General features: G+C 37.6%; 1 protein-coding gene across 1 annotated transcript in view; it reads left to right on the top strand.

Moving 5' to 3' along the window:
* Positions 1 to 18,300, top strand: part of LOC101447141 (constitutive coactivator of peroxisome proliferator-activated receptor gamma-like) — a 43,932-nt gene continuing 25,632 nt past the window's right edge. Inside the window, 4 exon segments of the mRNA XM_058276864.1 lie at positions 1 to 15; positions 3,181 to 4,209; positions 4,486 to 5,316; positions 6,871 to 7,051. Of these exon segments, the coding sequence (XP_058132847.1) occupies positions 1 to 15; positions 3,181 to 4,209; positions 4,486 to 5,316; positions 6,871 to 7,051 (2,056 nt within the window).

Here is an 18,300-nt window from a genome sequence, read left to right as displayed (position 1 = left end):
ATGATTAGAGAGTTGGTCCTTTGGTAATATACTCAGCATCCAGAAATAGAATGGTTTTGTTTGTGTGTTTTAGTAGATGCTTCCTATGATATTGAAGAAATCCCATTCACTTATTTCCCCCCAAGGTGGCTCCCTTGTCTGTCTGCTCCCCGTGTCCCCTCGTCTTCTTTCTTAGGAAGCACCAGGAACAGAATGGGGCCCTTCCATGTGGGAGGTCAGCCCCAACCGCTTGAGCCACATCCACTCCATCCATTCACTTTTTTTTTTTAAAGATTTATTTATTTATTTATTTAATTCCCCTCCCCTCCCCCAGTTGTCTGTTCTCTGTGTCTATTTGCTGCGTCTTGTTTCTTTGTCCCCTTCTGTTGTTGTCAGCAGCACGGGAATCTGTGTTTCTTTTTGTTGCGTCATCTTGTTGTATCAGCTCTCCGTGTGTGCGGCACCATTCCTGGGCGGGCTGCACTTTCTTTCACGCTGGGCTGCTCTCCTTACGGGGCGCACTCCTTGCGTGTGGGGCTCCCCTACGCGGGGGACACCCCTGTGTGGCAGGGCACTCCTTGCACGCATCAGCACTGCGCATGGGCCAGCTCCACATGGGTCAAGGAGGCCCAGGGTTTGAACTGCGGACCTCCCGTTTGGTAGACGGACACCCTAACCACTGGGCCAAAGTCCGTTTCCCCCATCCATTCACTTTTAATTGGATGAAAGTTTTTAGCCTGAATAAGCTTTGACATTTATTGTTTTATCTACAGTTAGTGTGAATGTTACATAAATTTTCTCCTTTATTCTCTTGCATCCTCACTCCAAGAGTCTTAAATGAGATATAACAGCCACCTACAGAATCTCACTTTAATCAAGAAAGGAACCCTCATCAGTCCCCCCTGAAAAATAAGAAAGAAAAAAAAAAAAAGGATCAAGTAACTGACGAGGCCTAATCAACTGATAAAACAAGAAATCAACGAGGTGATGGAAGTGTTTTGTTCAACTTTCCATTGAGATCATTGGAACAAAGTTCAAATTCTGGTCATAATAAAATGGCCAGATACTTTGGATATTGCTGGGGGGTCACTGCCGCAGACTGCCAAGGCTGCTGGCGCGGGGACCTGAGCGGCCGGCGGGCGGGCAGAGCCAGGGATCCAAGAACTCCCGGGAGCCCAGAGAAACCTCGGCGGTAAAGGGGGCCGGTGCGCAGCGCGGCGCTCACTACCGCCGCCCCCGGCGGGGCCCCGCACTGCGCTTAAACCCGGGACGAGCTGCCGGCAGCTGCTCTCTGGCCCACGCGGCCTGGTTTAAAATAAAACACACAAAGTAAAACAGGAAATCTCTATGAATGAATCTCTGGCACAGCATCATAAATGTGAAGTTGCTTATCCAAACACTTGAAGTTATGTGAAGATTTGCAGCACTAGGAAAAAGTGCTTCCTGCAAAGGAAAGGGGTAGATACAAAGAGAGTGTGCTTCCTGGGGGATCCCTGCCCAGGGAACCAAACTGTAGAACCAAGAAGAACATTGTTGAAATAACCGTGTTATGAGGTCTGGTTTCTGTTTCAAAAACTGAAACACCTTGGCTATGTTTCCAAGTTAAATGTTATGTAACAATAACTCTGTAGTAATTTGGGGGTGTGTATTCATGTATTTAATTGTACTTAATAACAAGACTTCTCCAAATTTCAACATAAAATGTGTGCTATTTATATCCATACAACTTTCCTATCTTTTCCTTAGCAATGGCTATTAAACAGATTGTATCTATTAGGTGCTCATCAACAATTCAGTGAATTCTTAAAGCTAATCCTGTGAGGGTGCCTTTTCTCAATCTGGTAACTTATTTACAGTTTTTTTCATTTGTCAAAATAGAGCGGATGATACTTACTTGTCAGGGTTGTAGGGTTTTTTGGCAGTACCAGGGACTGAATCCAGGACCTCGTTCCTGCAGAGCAGGCACTCAGCTCCCAAGCTACACCAGCTCCACACTGTCAGCCTTGTTTTTAAGATGAATAGATGATTCTTTAAAGTGTCTAGTTCTGCCTGGTAGGTAGTCAGTTCACTCTTAATGTAATAGCTGTTTTTAATTTTATGGTTTTGCTAACTGTTATCAGTGCTAATTCTGGGAGAGGTATCATTTGTTCTTGTGTTCCTCTCGGATAGTAAGGATTTTTTTGTTTGTTTTATTTTCTCAAAAAGACATCCTTTTTTAAAACCCTGAAGATAAGAGTGAAATTAACAGACCGCTAACATAAAGGGTGTCATCACTGTAAGGGAGTGGGATTTTTTCTGATCATTGATGGATGTTGTTATCTACTTGAAGAATGGCCATGTAATAAATACTTGGCTTAGGTTTTCCCCAAATTTCAAAATCTAGCTCTTTGAACTACTTTGATCTGTTTAAATTGGAGAATGAGCTGTTTTCCAGTCAGCCACTGTCTCCAATGTTAGAAATATCTGGCATAGTGAATTTTTATGTATGCTTTTTGGGATATCTTTGAGGTATACACGACATAAAGTAAACTATACAGATTTGAAGTGTGCAGTTTGATAAACATAACATACATCTACACCTGTGAAACTATCACCACAATCAAGGTAGTGCACATATCCATGACCCCCAAAAGTTTCCCTTTTATAAGTCCCCCCTTCCATTCACCCCTCTCTCCCCAGACAACTATTCTTCTGCTACAGATTAGCTTAATTTTAGATTAACTAGAGTTTTATAAAAATGAAATTATATAATATAGACTATTAGATTTGATCTGGCTTCTTTCGGCAAATTATTTTGAGGCTCGTCCATGTTGCATGTATCAATTTATGTCTTAGGATTTTAAATTTCACTTCTATTTGAGTTCCTAGATGGGAAATATTAATTCTTTGAAAACTGTTACCTAGATTTTTTATTTGGTTCAGGAATCATTTGAATATTAATCTTAGTGAAAATCTTAAGATTGCTACTCTATATTGTCCTTGTACAAGTCTCACTCACCTTATATTTAGATTAACTTCCTCATGTATTTTAATTGGAAACTTTTTAGGCATTTAACTGGCATATCATGTTACCTTGTTGGCAAGAGTTTCTTGGGAAATAGAGCGTGCATTTAAATATTGTCATATGTTTACTTTGAAAAAGTGCCATATGTCTAGTGCTAATACCATCATTACAAATTCCAGATTTATTTTTCTTTTCAGATCCTTTCCAGGAGTTCAGTTATGGGTGTTAGAGGCTTGCAGGGATTTGTGGAAAGTATCTGTCCACATATATGCACAGTAGTAAATTTCAAAGAACTGGCAGAACAACACTGAAGCAAGTATCCTGGATGTACTCTGACCATAGTGGTTGATGCCATGTGTTGTCTCAGATACTGGTATACTCCACAATCTTGGATCTGTGGTGGCCAATGGCAAGAATACTATTCTGCTTTGAGAGATTTTGTTAAAACTTTCACAGCAGTTGGCATCAAGTTGATATTCTTTTTTGATGGCATGGTGGAGCAGGATAAGAGAGATGAATGGGTGAAACGAAGACTCAAGAACAAGAGGGAGATATCCAGAATTTTTCATTATATCAAGTCACACAGGGAGCAGCCAGGCAGAAATATGTTTTTCATTCCCTCAGGGCTGGCCATATTTACACGATTTGCTTTAAAGACACTGGGTCAGAAAACTTTGTGTACATTACAGGAAGCAGACTATGAGGTAGCTTCTTATGGGCTCCAAAATAACTGTCTTGGAATTCTTGGAGAAGATACTGATTATTTAATTTATGACACTTGTCCCTATTTTTCAATTAGTGAGCTCTGCTTGGAAAGTCTAGACACTGTTATGAGCCATAGAGAGAAACTTTGCGAGAGTCTGAATCTCAATATAACAGATCTTCCTCTTTTGGCCTGCCTACTTGGCAATGATATAATCCCAGAAGGCATGTTTGAAAGTTTTCGGTACAAATGCTTGTATTCCTACACCTCTATAAGAGACAACCTTAACAAAAAAGGTAACATTATCCTAGATCATATATCTAAAGTTCTTCACTTGCATCAAGGTGAGAAAAAATTAGAGGAGATTTTACCTTTGGGACCAAACAAAGCTCTTTTTTATAAAGGAGTGGCATCATATCTTTTGCCAGGACAGAAATCTCCATGGTTTTTCCAGAAACTCAGAGGTACAATAACTTTGGACAAGCAAGTAGCATCCATGAGTTCAGACCCTGAATCCAAGCAAGTTCCCATGTGTACAGACCCTAATTTCAAGCAAGAAGTTCCCATGTATACTGATCCTAAATCCAAGCATGAAATTCCCACACACTCTTTCCCTAAATCTAAGCTAGAACTTCCTGTGTGTCCTAACATTAAATCCAAGATAGTTTTCATGCGTACTGACCCTAAATCCAGACTAGGACTTCAGATGCATCCTAACATTAAATCCAAGATAGTTCCCATACGTATGGACCCTAAATCCAAGCATGAAGTTCCCATGCATATGGACCCCGCGTCCAAGCACGAAGTTCCCGTGCGTACAGACCCTGAATCCAAGCAAGATGTGCCCATGCATACAGAACCTGAATCTAAGCAAGAAGTTCCCACATATGCAGACCCTGCATCCAAGCATGAAGTTCACATGTGTATAGACCCTGAATACAAGCAAGTTTTTCCCACGTGTACAGACCCTGAATACAAGCATGAAGTTCCTACATGTATACACCCAGAATCCAAGCACGAAGTTCTCACATGTACAGACCCTGAATATAAGCAACTAGTTTCCACATGTACAGACATTGCATGTAAACAAGATGTTCCCATGCATATAGGCCCTGAATCCAAGCTAGAAGTTCCCATGCATACAGATCCTGAAACCAAGCAAGAAGATTCCAGGTGTGTAGACCCTGAATCTGAGCAAGAAGTTCCCATGTGTATAGACCCTGAATCCAAGCAAGAAGTTCCCATTTGCACAGAGCCTGAATCCAAGCAAGAAGTATCCATGTGTACAGATCCTGACTCCAAACAAGAAGTTCTCATGTGCACAGACCCAGAATCCAAACAAGAAGTTCCCATGTGCACAGACCCTGAATCCAAGCAAGAAGTAACCATGAGATCAGGCCCTGAAGTTAAACAAAAATTACCCATAGATACAGACCCTGAATCTAAGCTAGAAGCACTCATGCATATAAACCCTGAAATTAAACAAGTAGAATCCATGAATGTGGAGCCTGAAACTAACCAAAGAGTAACCAAGAGTTCAGACCCTGAAATCCAGCAACAAGTAGTTATTTATTTAGCCCCTGAAATCAAGCAAGAAGTAACCATGATTTCAGACCCTGAAATCTTAAAGGTATTTAGATATGCTCACCCAAATCTAATATGTCATGATTGAGAATGTGTCAAATGATGGGTTTGTCAGTGAATATTTATTGAATATATTTAGTGAATATTGAATATATTCAGTGAATATCTCTGCAGTGGCTACGGACCACAAGAATGGGAATCTATGAGACTAATTAGGAGGTATGGCATAATGGATGTGAAAATTCAAAATAGAAACTCTATTTGATATTGTTAACATGATATTACAGATAAGAGTTCTAGGAATTAGGAGAGAGATCATTGTGGGTTAAGATATTTAGGGAAGTTATCGAAAGAGGTAGAACTGGAGCCAGACCTTCAAAAGTTGCTTTGAAAAGGCAGAGTCTTAGGGCATGGGAGAGCACTAAGTGTGTAAAGTTGGGAATCTTTTTGTCTCTTTGAGGAACATAACAATAGTCAGGCTGGGGCATGGGGTTTAAGGGGAGAAAAATTTGGAAAGGTAAATTTTGCAGCTTAACTTTAATTACAGATTAGGAATTCAAATTTATCTGCAAGTAATACAGACTCTCAGTGGAGCTTCAGAAGTAACATTAGATATTGAACTTGCAAACTAGGTAGCAGTTTGCCAAAAGGACAGGGTGGGGAAAGGATGCCAGATAGAGCTAACAGCAAAAATCTGGAGATAAGAGAGTATGCCTGAGGCATAGAGGTAGTACCTGCCTTGACTTGGTATCCGTGAGCAAACCCAGTGCATGCTTAGTTACACATAGCCATAATTCCCTACCAGCGTGTAAGGCAGTCATTCTGGACCCTTTGGATTCTGGCTGAATCACAGTGGTTTTATAAGGATAAAATGACGTATAAGGCTAGAAAAGTAAATGGAAGCCTTAGAACGGGAGGTCTTGAAAGTTATGGTGAAGAATTTGAGGTAGCCATTCAAATGTTTCAAGGAGGATGGTGACTGGCCCTCTCTTTCCGAGAAAATAATATGACACTAGTGCAAAGGATAGGTTGGAGTCAGGGAGAAAAGGAGGCAGAGGGTTCAGTTAAGAGCGTTTAATAGTATAGGAGAAAAGCAATGAACACTTGGTTAGTATGAGAGTATCAAGTAGACCAGGGGTTCTTAACCTTTTCTTGTTGCACGGACTCCTTTGCCAGTCAGGTGAAAACCACGGACCCCTTACTAAGTCCACACTATGCTGAGTATTATTTAATAAATATGCCGTACCAGCACCAACATGTCCTCACAAGAATTTTTTTTTTTTTATTCAAGCTCCTTAACCCCTTGTACGAACCCCTGAAGTAGACAAACTGATGAGCTACTGCAGAGGTAAATCTGTTAAGACTGATAGATGATTGGAGCAAGGAGGAGCGAGAGTCATAGAGATGAAGTTTTGAGGCTGGAAGCCCAGAGGAAAGGAAAAAAATACCAGCTTGCCATCATGAGTTCGAATGGCAATTATTCCATTTCTGAGTGCCTTAAAAAAAACGCATAGGATATGGGTGTGGGTATTTTTTATTTGAAGGTTACTAGTTTGTTTTCAAGGAAACCTCAGTTGAACTGCATTTAAATTTTGAACAGATTGCTAAAGCACATCATGTCCAAGCTGAAAGCTATCTGGTGTACAATATTATGTGCAATGGAGAGATTGAGTGCGGCAACACCTTGAAAGATGAGCTCGATCAAGCTCTACTGAGCCAGGCCTTCATTTACTGTCCTGTTCGACAGCGTGTTTACTCACTCATTTTGGGAGAATACAGAGGTACGAATTAGTCTCTCTCAGTAATGGTTCTACATGGAGTCCAAGCCAGAGAAGCTGGCCAGATGAAACAGTGCATTCTTCCAGGACCCCAAGACAATTAAAGGGGATTTGGTTCTCCGTCAAATCTATAATTGAGAATACCATTCAAACCTGTAAAAAATTAAGGATAAATGCCATGGGACGTTTATATATAATTAGCAAGCAGTTGATCAGTATTCATTAAATGGAGAGTGCATTGTTTCTATAAAAAGTCATATTTTTAGGCTTTAAAAGAATTTGTGTTTTTAAAAAAAAGTAAGGTTTCTTTCCTGCTATAGGAGTGTAGGGTATGTTTATTATTAGAAGACAAGGCGTACTTAGTCTCCCCTCAAAATGTGATTCTCATAAAATAATTTTGCAGAATCTAGTATATCATATTTTTAAACATACACAAAAAATGTTTTGTGGAAAAGAAAATACTGCTTTATGTCTTTGAAATTAAGCTTGTTTTTTCACCCATCTGTATTTCCATCGTGCGCTAGCAGTAAGAGTAGAGGAAGAATCCTCCATGGCCAGAGCAGTGAAAAAGGAGAGGACCTTCAACACCAAGTATAAAGTTAATCAGCACTCTACTACCTTCTATTAGAATAGTTTAGGGGGATAAGGAATATAGAAGAATGACCCGACCCGCGGATCAGTCTAACCAAGACCTGAGGGAGGGAGCGGGAATGAAAGGGACAAGAGACACAAAGAATGGAGACAAGACAGGATTCTGATCAAGTCTCGTTTATTGAGGGTCAATCAGGGGTTCTTATAGCCAGGAATGAAGGAGGTGGTACATATGACAGCGCAGTGTTGGTAAATGATTGGGTGACTAGCTTTCACATTTCGCGCCATACGCATGCGCAGATGGTTGTTTGGTAACGTCCCCGGAAAGACTTTCGTGCTCTTTAGGGAGTGCCCAATAGGAGGCCCGGGGAGTGGCGTGAGGGTAGAAACTTAATTACTTTAGCGAGGGCGGGGAAATAGAAATTTAACTGGGTTAGGCGTATTTCACGAGATGGCTGCAACTGATACTGGCGCCAAAAGCGGCCTCCCACAGAAGAACACTTCATAATTAGAAAGCAGGGATGCTTAATGCGTTTACTCACCTCTTGGGTAAGGCCCAGCTCATGTCACAGACTGACTGGTACTGTATAGTCTGATTGGAGAGTGCTTTGATAAGAAATGTGGTCTAACAAACCATTATCACTACCAGAGGGAGAAACATTCAAATCCTGGTGAAAGAACATCTGTGACCTGTTTGTGTAAACACCATTATTTCCAAACATATCAATATTAATATTATTCTAGAAAGTAAATATTTAAATAATCTAGAAGTGATAATAAAATCATCAGAATAAAATGTTGTAATTATTTCTTTTTTGGGGGGTGGGGTGTAGAGTGTTCACTGAATTCCAGTTTTCATTAGATTCTAGCACTAACTATCATGTAGTACTTTCTCCCATATGTACTGCAAGAGGTCAAACACTTATGTGATCAATGAACAACATAAGAAAGATGTTTAAGATGATTTTTAAAAGCCAACAAAAACAGAAGCAAAAGAACCTATGCAATAAACTTTGAGGCCAAATATTGTGTAAATTTTTTTTTCTTTTTCTTTTGTGGCTCTGTGCCCATATTCCTTATTTGTTAACTTGAATGATGGCAAATTTACACTAATGAATTAAAAATATATATCTTCAACATGAAAATTTTTTCACATTGTACAATCGTATTGACCTTGAATTGTTTTAGAGTATGTCATTAAAAGAGATTAAGATATATAAATTTTTATAGTATATTTTTCAATTTCATACTTTGTTCATTCATTTCTAGCCATATAGATACCTTTATTACATCACTACATAAACAGTAAAAACTATTCAAATTGAGCTCACCTTCACAGTTGATCTTTGTTTTCCTTCATTCTTAACATTTTGAAGTTTTACAATATTAGTATGTAAATTTTATTATGAAAATAAAATGCTGCTTTTGCTGTTTTATTTACAATGTTAGTAATGAAACTTATTCTGTGTTACTTGCTTGGCCTAGTTTATTCCATGTGCATTAAGCAGTTGTTAATTGTAGTGTTCAATAAATATCAAGTGTTAATAGAGTTATTCAAGTCTTATGTCCTTACTGATTTTCTGTCTACTTTCCTTAGTTCCTGAGAGAAGAGTATTGAAATCTCCAGATATTATTGTGGATTTGTCTATTTCTTCCTTCAATTCTATCAGTTTTTGCTTCAGGTATTTTGAAGCTCTGTTATTAGGTGCATATACATTGAGGATTGTTATGTTTCTGAATGAATTGACCCTTGTAACCTTATAAAATTTCCCTCTTTTTATCTGGTAATACTCTGTGTTCCAAAGTTGGTTATGTCTGATATTAATGTATGCATTCTAATTTTCTCAAGATTAATGTTTGCATGGTGTATCTATTTCCTATCCTTTTACTTTAAACTGTTTCTTTATAAGTTCATCTCTTTTAAACAGCATATCTCTTCTTTTGATTGGACAATCAACCCTTTTGATTGTCAATCCTTCTTTTGATTGGAGTGTCTATATCATTTACATTTAATATAATTATTGACATGGTTGGGTTTTGGTCTTTTTTTTCTCTCTCTTATATTTTTTCTTATTTTCCCTTTTTCTGACTTTATTTTGAATTAGTTGAATATTTTTAAAAAATATTTTGTTTTATCTCCCTTACTGGGTGATTTCAATTAGCTATTTATTTTTAATGGTTGCAGCATTTACAATGTGCATTTTTAACTTACCAAAATTTGCTTTCAAATAATATTGCCACATATAATGGTAATATAAAAAAACCTTACAATGGTGTACTTTGATTCTCTCCTCACTTTTGCTGTTGTCTATGTTTCCTGTATTTTTAAAAACTATTTATTGTGAAACAATTAGACTCCTGGGGGTTGCAAACATAGAGCATGGTGTCCTATGTACCCTTTATCTAGCTTGCCCCAAAGGTGGCATCTTATGTAACTGCAATATCATATCAAAATCAGGAAATTGATATTGGTACAATACTATTAAGTAGACTACAGACCTTATTCACTTTTCACCATTTTTATATGCATTTGTGTGTGTACGTGTGCATGTGTGTGTGTGTAGTTCTCTGCAATTTTATTGTATGTATGGATTCACGTACCACCACTGCAATCACAATACAGAACTCTTTGGTTATCACAGAGGAAATTCCTCATACTACCCTTTTGTACTTGCCTCCCTCTCCCTGCTATCCCTTTTCCCTGGCAACCACTAACCTGTTTTCCATATTTATACTTTTGCAATTTCAAGGTTGTTACATAAATGGAAGCATATCATTTGTAACACATGTTTTAAGCTCCATAATACACTATTTTTAATGTTACTTTACATAAACTTTCTGTGAAGGGCCAGATGATAGTCTCTGTTGCTACTACTCAATCTGCTCCTTTAGTACAAAAGTGGCCATAGACAATACAAAGATAAATCAGTGTGGCCGTATTCCAATAAAACTTTATGTAATTTTCTCATATCATGAAATTGGAGTTTTATATAATCTTCCTGCATCACAAAATATTATGATTTTGATTTTTTTTTCAACCATTTAAAAATGTGAAAACCATTTTTAGCTTACAAGCTCTACTAAAACAAGAGGCAAGCTGGATTTGGCCTATGGACTATAGTTTGCCAACCCCTGCTTTAAACAATTATCTTTTTAAGAAATGTGGTGTGGGTATTAATTTTGAGTTTTTTCCTAATGAAAGTCTTATTTCACATTTATTTCAGAAGTTTCATTGGATGTATGGATATGATAGTTTTGTGGGGTTTTTTTCTTCCCAGTGCTTTAAAGATGTCATTATATTGTCTCCTGGCTTGTATTGTTAATTATAAGATGACAGCAGTCATTCTTATTGTTGTTGCCTTTATGTAATGTTTCTTTTTTTCTGTTTTCAAGATTTTATTTTCTTAATCATGGTTTTTTTTAGCAATTTGATTAAGATGTACTTTGGAGTGGTGTATGTTGTATTTATCTTGCTTGGGGTTCTTGAGAGTCTTGGATCTGTGGTTTGTATTTCCTGTCAAATATGAAAAAAAAAGGAGGCATTATTTCATCAAATATTTACTTCTGCTTCAACCTCTTTCATATCTCTGTCTGGGCCTCTAGTTACTTATATATGTTATGTTTTAGATTGAATTATATACCCTAATTTAGACATGTCCTTAATATTAATCCACATCCCTGTGAACCCATTGTTGTGAACCCATTGTAAATAGGACCTTTTGAAGATATTATTTTTAGGTAAGCTGTGTCCAGCTAAACCAGGGTGGGTCTTCAACCACATTAATGGTGGTCTAAGAGAAGGCCCCAGGGAGAAGCCAGTCAGCAGGAACCCTTAAGAGAAAAGAGAGGACATCGCCACGTGACAGGAAAGCCAAGGAACCCAAGAATTGCTCGCCAGCCAGAACACTACCAACCCTGGGAGGAAGCAAGCCTTCTAGCCTCTGAAACTGTGAGACAATAAATTCCCATGGTTTAAGCAAACCCATTGTGTGGTATTTGTCATAGTAGCCTGGCAATCAAAGACATGGTATGTGACTTCTTAATGTCCCTCAGGTCATAGAGGCTTTCCTGTTAAGACTCTTTTTTTCTCTGTGCTTTCATATGAATAGGTTTTATCGCCTTGATTTCAAGTTTACCAATTTTTTCTTCCACAATGTCTAATCTGCTATTAACCCTGTCCAGTGAAGTTGTCATTTCAGATATTGTATTTTTCACCAGTTTTTTTTTCTTTCATGTCTCTTTCCTGTCTTCATGTTTTCCTTTAAATCCTTAAGTATATTCAAAACATAATAGCTCTGTAAAGTCCTTATCTCCTAATTCTATCATCTCTGTCATTTTTGGGTCTATGTCTGTTTATTGACCTCTCTCCTCTAATGTGTCCAGACATTTTTGGTTATTCTTATGTGTAATATTTTTGTGTTATATACTAAAACATTTTGGATGCAATAAAGAGCGTTGGGATTTGTTCTGTAAGGCAGTTTATTTACCTTGTCCTTTTGGGGTTTGTTTTACAGCATTAGTAGGGCCAGTCTATAGTAACCATTACCTTAGACCTAGAGAGGCCCTAATTTTTTTTTTTTAAGATTTATTTTATTTATTTATCCCACCACCACCCCTTGCCATTTGCTTGTTGTCTGTGCTCTGTATCCTTTCACTGTGCATTCTTCTGTGTTTGCCTGTCTCCCTTTGTTGCATCATCTTGCTGCACTAGCTCTCCTCAGGTGCAGACCATCAGCTCTCCACAGGCACGGGCTAGCTTGCCTTCACAAGGAGGCCCTGGGAAGTGAACCCAGGGTTTCCCATAGGGTAGACAAGAGCCCAGTCAGTTGAGTCACATCTGCTTCCCAAGAGACCCTACTTTTAATACATGAGCTATCAACGGAGTGCCCAGGGTGTTCGGCAAGGTTTCTTACTTTGGCTGGTGGGAAATCCAATGTCTTCAAGCCCTGTGCAAACACCATTAGTTGTTCAGCTCATGGCTTCCAGAAGTTATTCTTTGCCTGACCTCACTGAGTCTTGCCCTATGCATATATAACTTACTATTCATCCAACATCTCAAGGGCACTTCTAGGAAGATTTCTGGAATACTGTTTCTGCCTAGCTTGCTCACTCTCTCTCTAGCTCGCCGTCCCCTCTCTTCCCCATCCCTCCTCTCCCCTTCCCCCCCTCCCCCCATGCTCTACCCTGCAAGTCCCAGCTATCTCAATAGCCTTGATCTCCATCTCTGTTCCTTCATCCTGGAGAGACTGTCTTGGTCTGCTAGAGATCACTTTCTTTAAGCTGCAGTCTGGAAAGTGCCTTTGGTTGGAAAACTGGTGTGATTGTGGATTTTACATTGTTTTTCTTCTCCCAGGATCATAATCCTTGCCCATTGTCCAACTTTTAATGCAGTTACTTCAAAAGTTTGTCCAGCTTTATAGTTATGGTAGGAAGACCAATCTGGTAGCACTACTCCCTCATGGCCAAAAGCAGAGTCTATCTACAGGATTTTTAGTCATTGTTCCATTGTCATTTGGCATCAAGTGTGGCTAATGAAGTCTAGTGCTAGATTGATTAATGTTCCTTTTTTGGTGACATTTTTCTCTTGGAAAATTTTGAGCTATTCTCTTTATCCTTTATGTTTAGAAATTTTCCTCTTCTATACTACCTCTGTTTTCTGTTACTAGACTTGCAGTTAGATGGATGTTGGACTTCCTAGATTGACAGTCTATGATTCTTCATATTTTAATTCCAATTTTTGCCTTTTTGTTCTACATTATGGGACAATTTGTCAACCTCACTTTTCAACTGAGGAAAAATTCCCCTCTTTCCAGCTAGACCTGCTTTTCCCAGTGCCCTCAACTGAATGTACTGCTCTTTGCTTTTCTCTGTTAAAGCAGCTCTGCTGAAAATTTTTGGCTTCTGTGTGACACCACCTTCTCCTGGTTATCTTCCTCTCCTTCCTTGACTTCTGCGTCTTTGTCTGGTGCTTGCATTTCCTTGATTGACTTCTACATGGTGTAGTTCCTAGGAGCTGGGTCTTTGGGGTCCTCTTATGCCCATTCACTCTCGTTGCTTAAACTTTATCCATGTTGGCCCCACATTGATATTTCTGGCTCAGGCCATTCTTCTGAACTCCAGGCACGTACCTGATTAATGCTCTTCAACCCCCCAAGTCCCACCTTAAAGTTAACTTTCCCCAGTTCTTTCCATATTCCCGAGTCAAAAGTAAGTTCCTCTCTCAAAGCACCTTATGCTTTTCATTCTCAGACTTATAAAAGTTTGTAATTACATATTTATTTGTGCAGCTGCTGGTCTAATATATCCCTTCCCCTCTGGGCTGCAAGCTGAATTGCTAGGGGATGTTTTTTGTTTGTTTGTTTTTGGAATATGGTTTTACATCCTTTAGCCTTAATGATGAACCTGCCTCTAGGTGTACTGTGGGCCTTCAAAAGAGAGTAGTTCAGGGAGTGTTTGTAGCTCAGTGGTTGAGCACCTGCTTCCCACGTACAAGGTCCCAGGTTCAGGGAGTGTTTATAGTGTTATTTGCTGCACTTGGCAGATTTCTTGGTGTGAATTAGGTAATCAATATATGTTTGTAGAATGTAGGTTTAAAATATGACCTTTTCAGGAATATTTGCATTTAAGGAGCCATTCCTTAGAAAAGAATGACTAACAACTGAATTTCAGACACATGTGGGGAGATTCGTGTCTCTCATATCCCATTAGGTAAGCAGCTGTCTCCAAGTAAAGCTAGCAGGTGGGAGCTCACTACTAGAAAGTGAGATTTAAAATCAAAAGTCCCTTTAAACTATATCGTATGAGCTCTAAGCACTACAGCCAGTCTTTTAAATATGCACAACGAGTCTGAACCAAAAGGTTTTAAGTCACAGACATTGAATTGATACATTAATACATCAAAATTCCTAATTATGGGTGCAATTTGGATAACTGACCGATTGGACACACCAGTTCATCTAATATCAGAGTATCACTTCCTATATCTTTTTATATAGTTGAGTACACAATGTTTAGCTTTACTAGATGGCTAGGTGGTCAAAAAGGGGAAAAGAAAGCTTGAAATCGCATACACATCCACAGCCCTGAATCTGGCTTTTAACTATTTTTTTTAGTCTCTCTGAATGATATTCTTAGCTTAAAGCACTTCATAAAACTTTACAAATTTGAGGAAATAGAAGAGATTCAGGAAGGTATAAGAAGCAGAATCTATTCTCTCTTACCACTCACATAGTTGTGGGCAACCTTTAACAATGGCTCCAGTTCCTTTAAGGCAAGGGTCCTTGTCATTCTCACCTAGCTGAACATCTAAAAAATCCATTAATAATTTGGAGAAATCAGGTAGCATTGTTATGGAGATACACATTAGCCTTCTGAGTAAACAGTCACTGCCCGGTTGGTTTAACACTTTACAGAGCTGCCACAAGGCTATCAATCCATTAAAATCCTAAATATTTACTTAAAGGTTGACTTTTTTTTCCCCCCCACATGTGTATACAAAAAAGAATTCTTGGGTGCTTTTCTGTTTGTTTCTTTTTTTTAAGGACTAAGGCCATACACAATTTAGAATAAACCAACAGTATAAAAATACCACAGAACCGTAAGAACAAGGTATATATTTTTTATAAGTCTGGAGAACTGTTATCAAATTTTTAAATCCCAATAATTAAAAGGTTAAACTCAACGTTGCTTCTCCTCATCCTCTTTCTCCCTGCCCAGTGCCAACCCTCCCACCCCCGTACATCCTCATATACCCCTCATACTTGAGCAAAATCGGCCTCCTCTCAAGCTGGTATGAATCTGTTCAACCCTTTCGAGAACTTGTGTATTTGCCTAATCTAGTCAGAGTTTTTTGGGGAGAGAGTTCAGAAGTATAGACAGTTCCACAGTTTTGCTCCCAGGGGGAAATGTTTTAGTTACATATAGAAGCTTTTACAAAGTTGAATAACATGTCCTTTGGGGATACCAATAGAGCAATTTGATTATTTTTCCATTTTCCTTTTGAAATGTCATAGGCAAGAAGTAGAGTAAAACTAACAAAGGATTTTTATTTAGTTAAGGACTTAGTTTCAGTTGAAATAAACACCTTTCTATTTCTTCTAGTATTGAAATAAATAAATCAAAAAGTATAAACTATGCTTAATATAGTTTTCAAACTGCTACTTAATTTCAGTTTTTTGAATAGTGCTGTCAGAAGTTGATTCTTCTCTACTTTTTTAGAGCCCTTAAATTAAACTTCACCTAGGCAATATCTTATTTTGTTTCTTTGAATCTGCAGTGCTTGCTACGTTGGTATAACTTTATTTGTTCTCTTGAACTCAGAGCCCAGCAAAGTGAAAGCTCCAATGAGAAAAAACAGTATTTCCTTTTAGGATTTCCCAGACTTAATTTCCTCTTCTTTTTTCTTGATATATCAGACATTTAAAATGAGTATTTCATTTTTAATTCAGACAAATCAAATTGTTGAAAATGTTGCTACTATGGTTTTAAAAATGAGTGTAAGATTAAAATCTGAAATGATAAGACATACAAGAGTATTTGCTAAACTTTAGGATTTTCCTATACATCATGTTTATTTTTTATTTCAAGATGTAGTCTCTGATATTGCTTTGCATCCACTTCAAGTTTTTTAAAGTAACACCAGGAATTGTAAGTCTAATTATAAGAATGATAATCTGAATTAAAAATGAAAAACAATTCTCATCTGAAGATTTAGATTTGAATAGACATTATCCAGACTTCCAACATTATCCTTTATTAACATCAGTTATATTTTCTAGCCACTACATGCTAGCATTTTATCCTTTTTTGATAAAAGAATGAAACTAAAGCATATAGGTCTCATAATTTACATGTTCACTGTTGAAGAATTAGTCACAAAATTAAGGCTAGAATGTAGAACCTGAAGACACTACTCTATTGTTTCACTATTGTGATTTAATTAGTCTACTGCTACCTCAGAGAAAATACTGGATTTTGATCTCCCTTTCTTTTGGCTACCCAATTCCTTTCTGGTATTCTACCCCATAATTTACCACAATTTCAGATGAAATTTCATTTAGACAATGAAACAAGGCATCAACAGAGTTGAGTTTAACTTTTATTCTTAGGTAAATTAATTTTATATGTGAAGATGAATAGTTTTTCACATTCAATTATCTGTCTAGTAAATAGCTATGAGTACTGAGTTAAGAAGCATAGTTTACTTTTGTTCTGTGACCATCTTGCTTGGTCAGTAAAAGTCATCAGATAGAAGTAAATCAGTTAAAAAAATAAAAGCTTTAGTTAATCTCTTCATTTAAGAATGCAGTGTATTCTTGCTTTTTGCTGTAGTTATAGTCTCTAGAGTTGCTGCAAATGCTGAATTAGCAAATACTGAACCAAAGGAGATACATAGTGTTAGGTTCCTTTGAACCTCTGGTCACAAAATTTCATCAACCAGTTAATAAATTATCTTGTTTTATGTGCTTTTCTGTAACAACACCTTATTTAATGTATGTGTTTGATTCATTAGCATTTAACTCATGGCCAATAGCACTGTAATTGTGCCTCAGTGAAGCTTATGTAAACATCTATATTTACCCTATGAGACACATCGCAGCCTTCTTGCATTTAGGACCACTGGACAGCCCTTCAGCACTACACTTGGGGATTATTTTAAACAGTGAAATCACACACACACACAAAGTACAAAATTGTGAAAAATGTGGCACTAAATATACCACTAAAAAGACACTTGTTTACTGTGTGAAAACTGAAACAAAAGAGTCAGGGCACCATAGTTACTAGTAATAATTTGACGATGCTCTTTCATAATTTGTTACAAATGTTTCACAGCAATGCAAGGTGTTTGTGGTGGGGTGATGCATAGGAGCCCAGTGTGATGCTATGCATGTTTGTTTCGTAAGCTCACAACTTTTACTATATACTTATTGTTTATTAGGTTCATGTATGAGTGATATACTTCAATAAATTCTTTTTAAAATGAAAAAATAAATAAATAAATAAAGGGCAGAGCATCACCTTGTTCAACCACAGCTGGGAATGTGCACATCAGATGATTCAAAATTTTCACTGCTTGCTCACGTCTTGAATGACTATAAAAGTACCACAAGGATTGATTCTGGGGTTACAAATAAGTTTTAGTGAGTAGACAAATTCGCAAATATGGAATCCTGTACAGTGGGGAGTGAGTATACTTTACAATTAAATATGGATATTAACCCTAGTTGGCTAATATCGATTATGGAGGAAAGAGGGAATCTGGTCTTTGTGCTTCCCTCCAGTCTTGTTTTGCTTGCTGAGTCTTGTACAGAATCATGGTTTTATGGATTTATGATTCAACTGTTCTAGATGACCAGCTGTTTCATTCTGGACTGTAGCTGAATTACTGACTCAATTGTGTGGCATTTCTCTTGGAATTTTTGTTCATAAAACTGACTTACTTATGTTTTAACAAGAAAGGAAGTAATAGAAAATCTGCTTTTTTTTTTTTAAATAAAGAATACCAGTGCCTAACATGAAACTCTTGACTCTCTTTGTATAAGTTATTTAGACTTAAAACTATTTGGGAAGTCAACTCTAAATTTCTGTGTTGTGAACAGTTTAGGATGAAACATCACTTTCTGCATTGATGGTATAATTATGGCTTTGTATATATTTTA

The sequence above is a fragment of the Dasypus novemcinctus genome, chromosome 15 (genome assembly GCF_030445035.2).
Source record: "Dasypus novemcinctus isolate mDasNov1 chromosome 15, mDasNov1.1.hap2, whole genome shotgun sequence".
Taxonomy (NCBI): domain Eukaryota; kingdom Metazoa; phylum Chordata; class Mammalia; order Cingulata; family Dasypodidae; genus Dasypus; species Dasypus novemcinctus.
The sequence above is the reverse complement of the archived record's forward strand: the minus strand, read 5'-3'. Positions and strand labels throughout refer to the sequence as shown.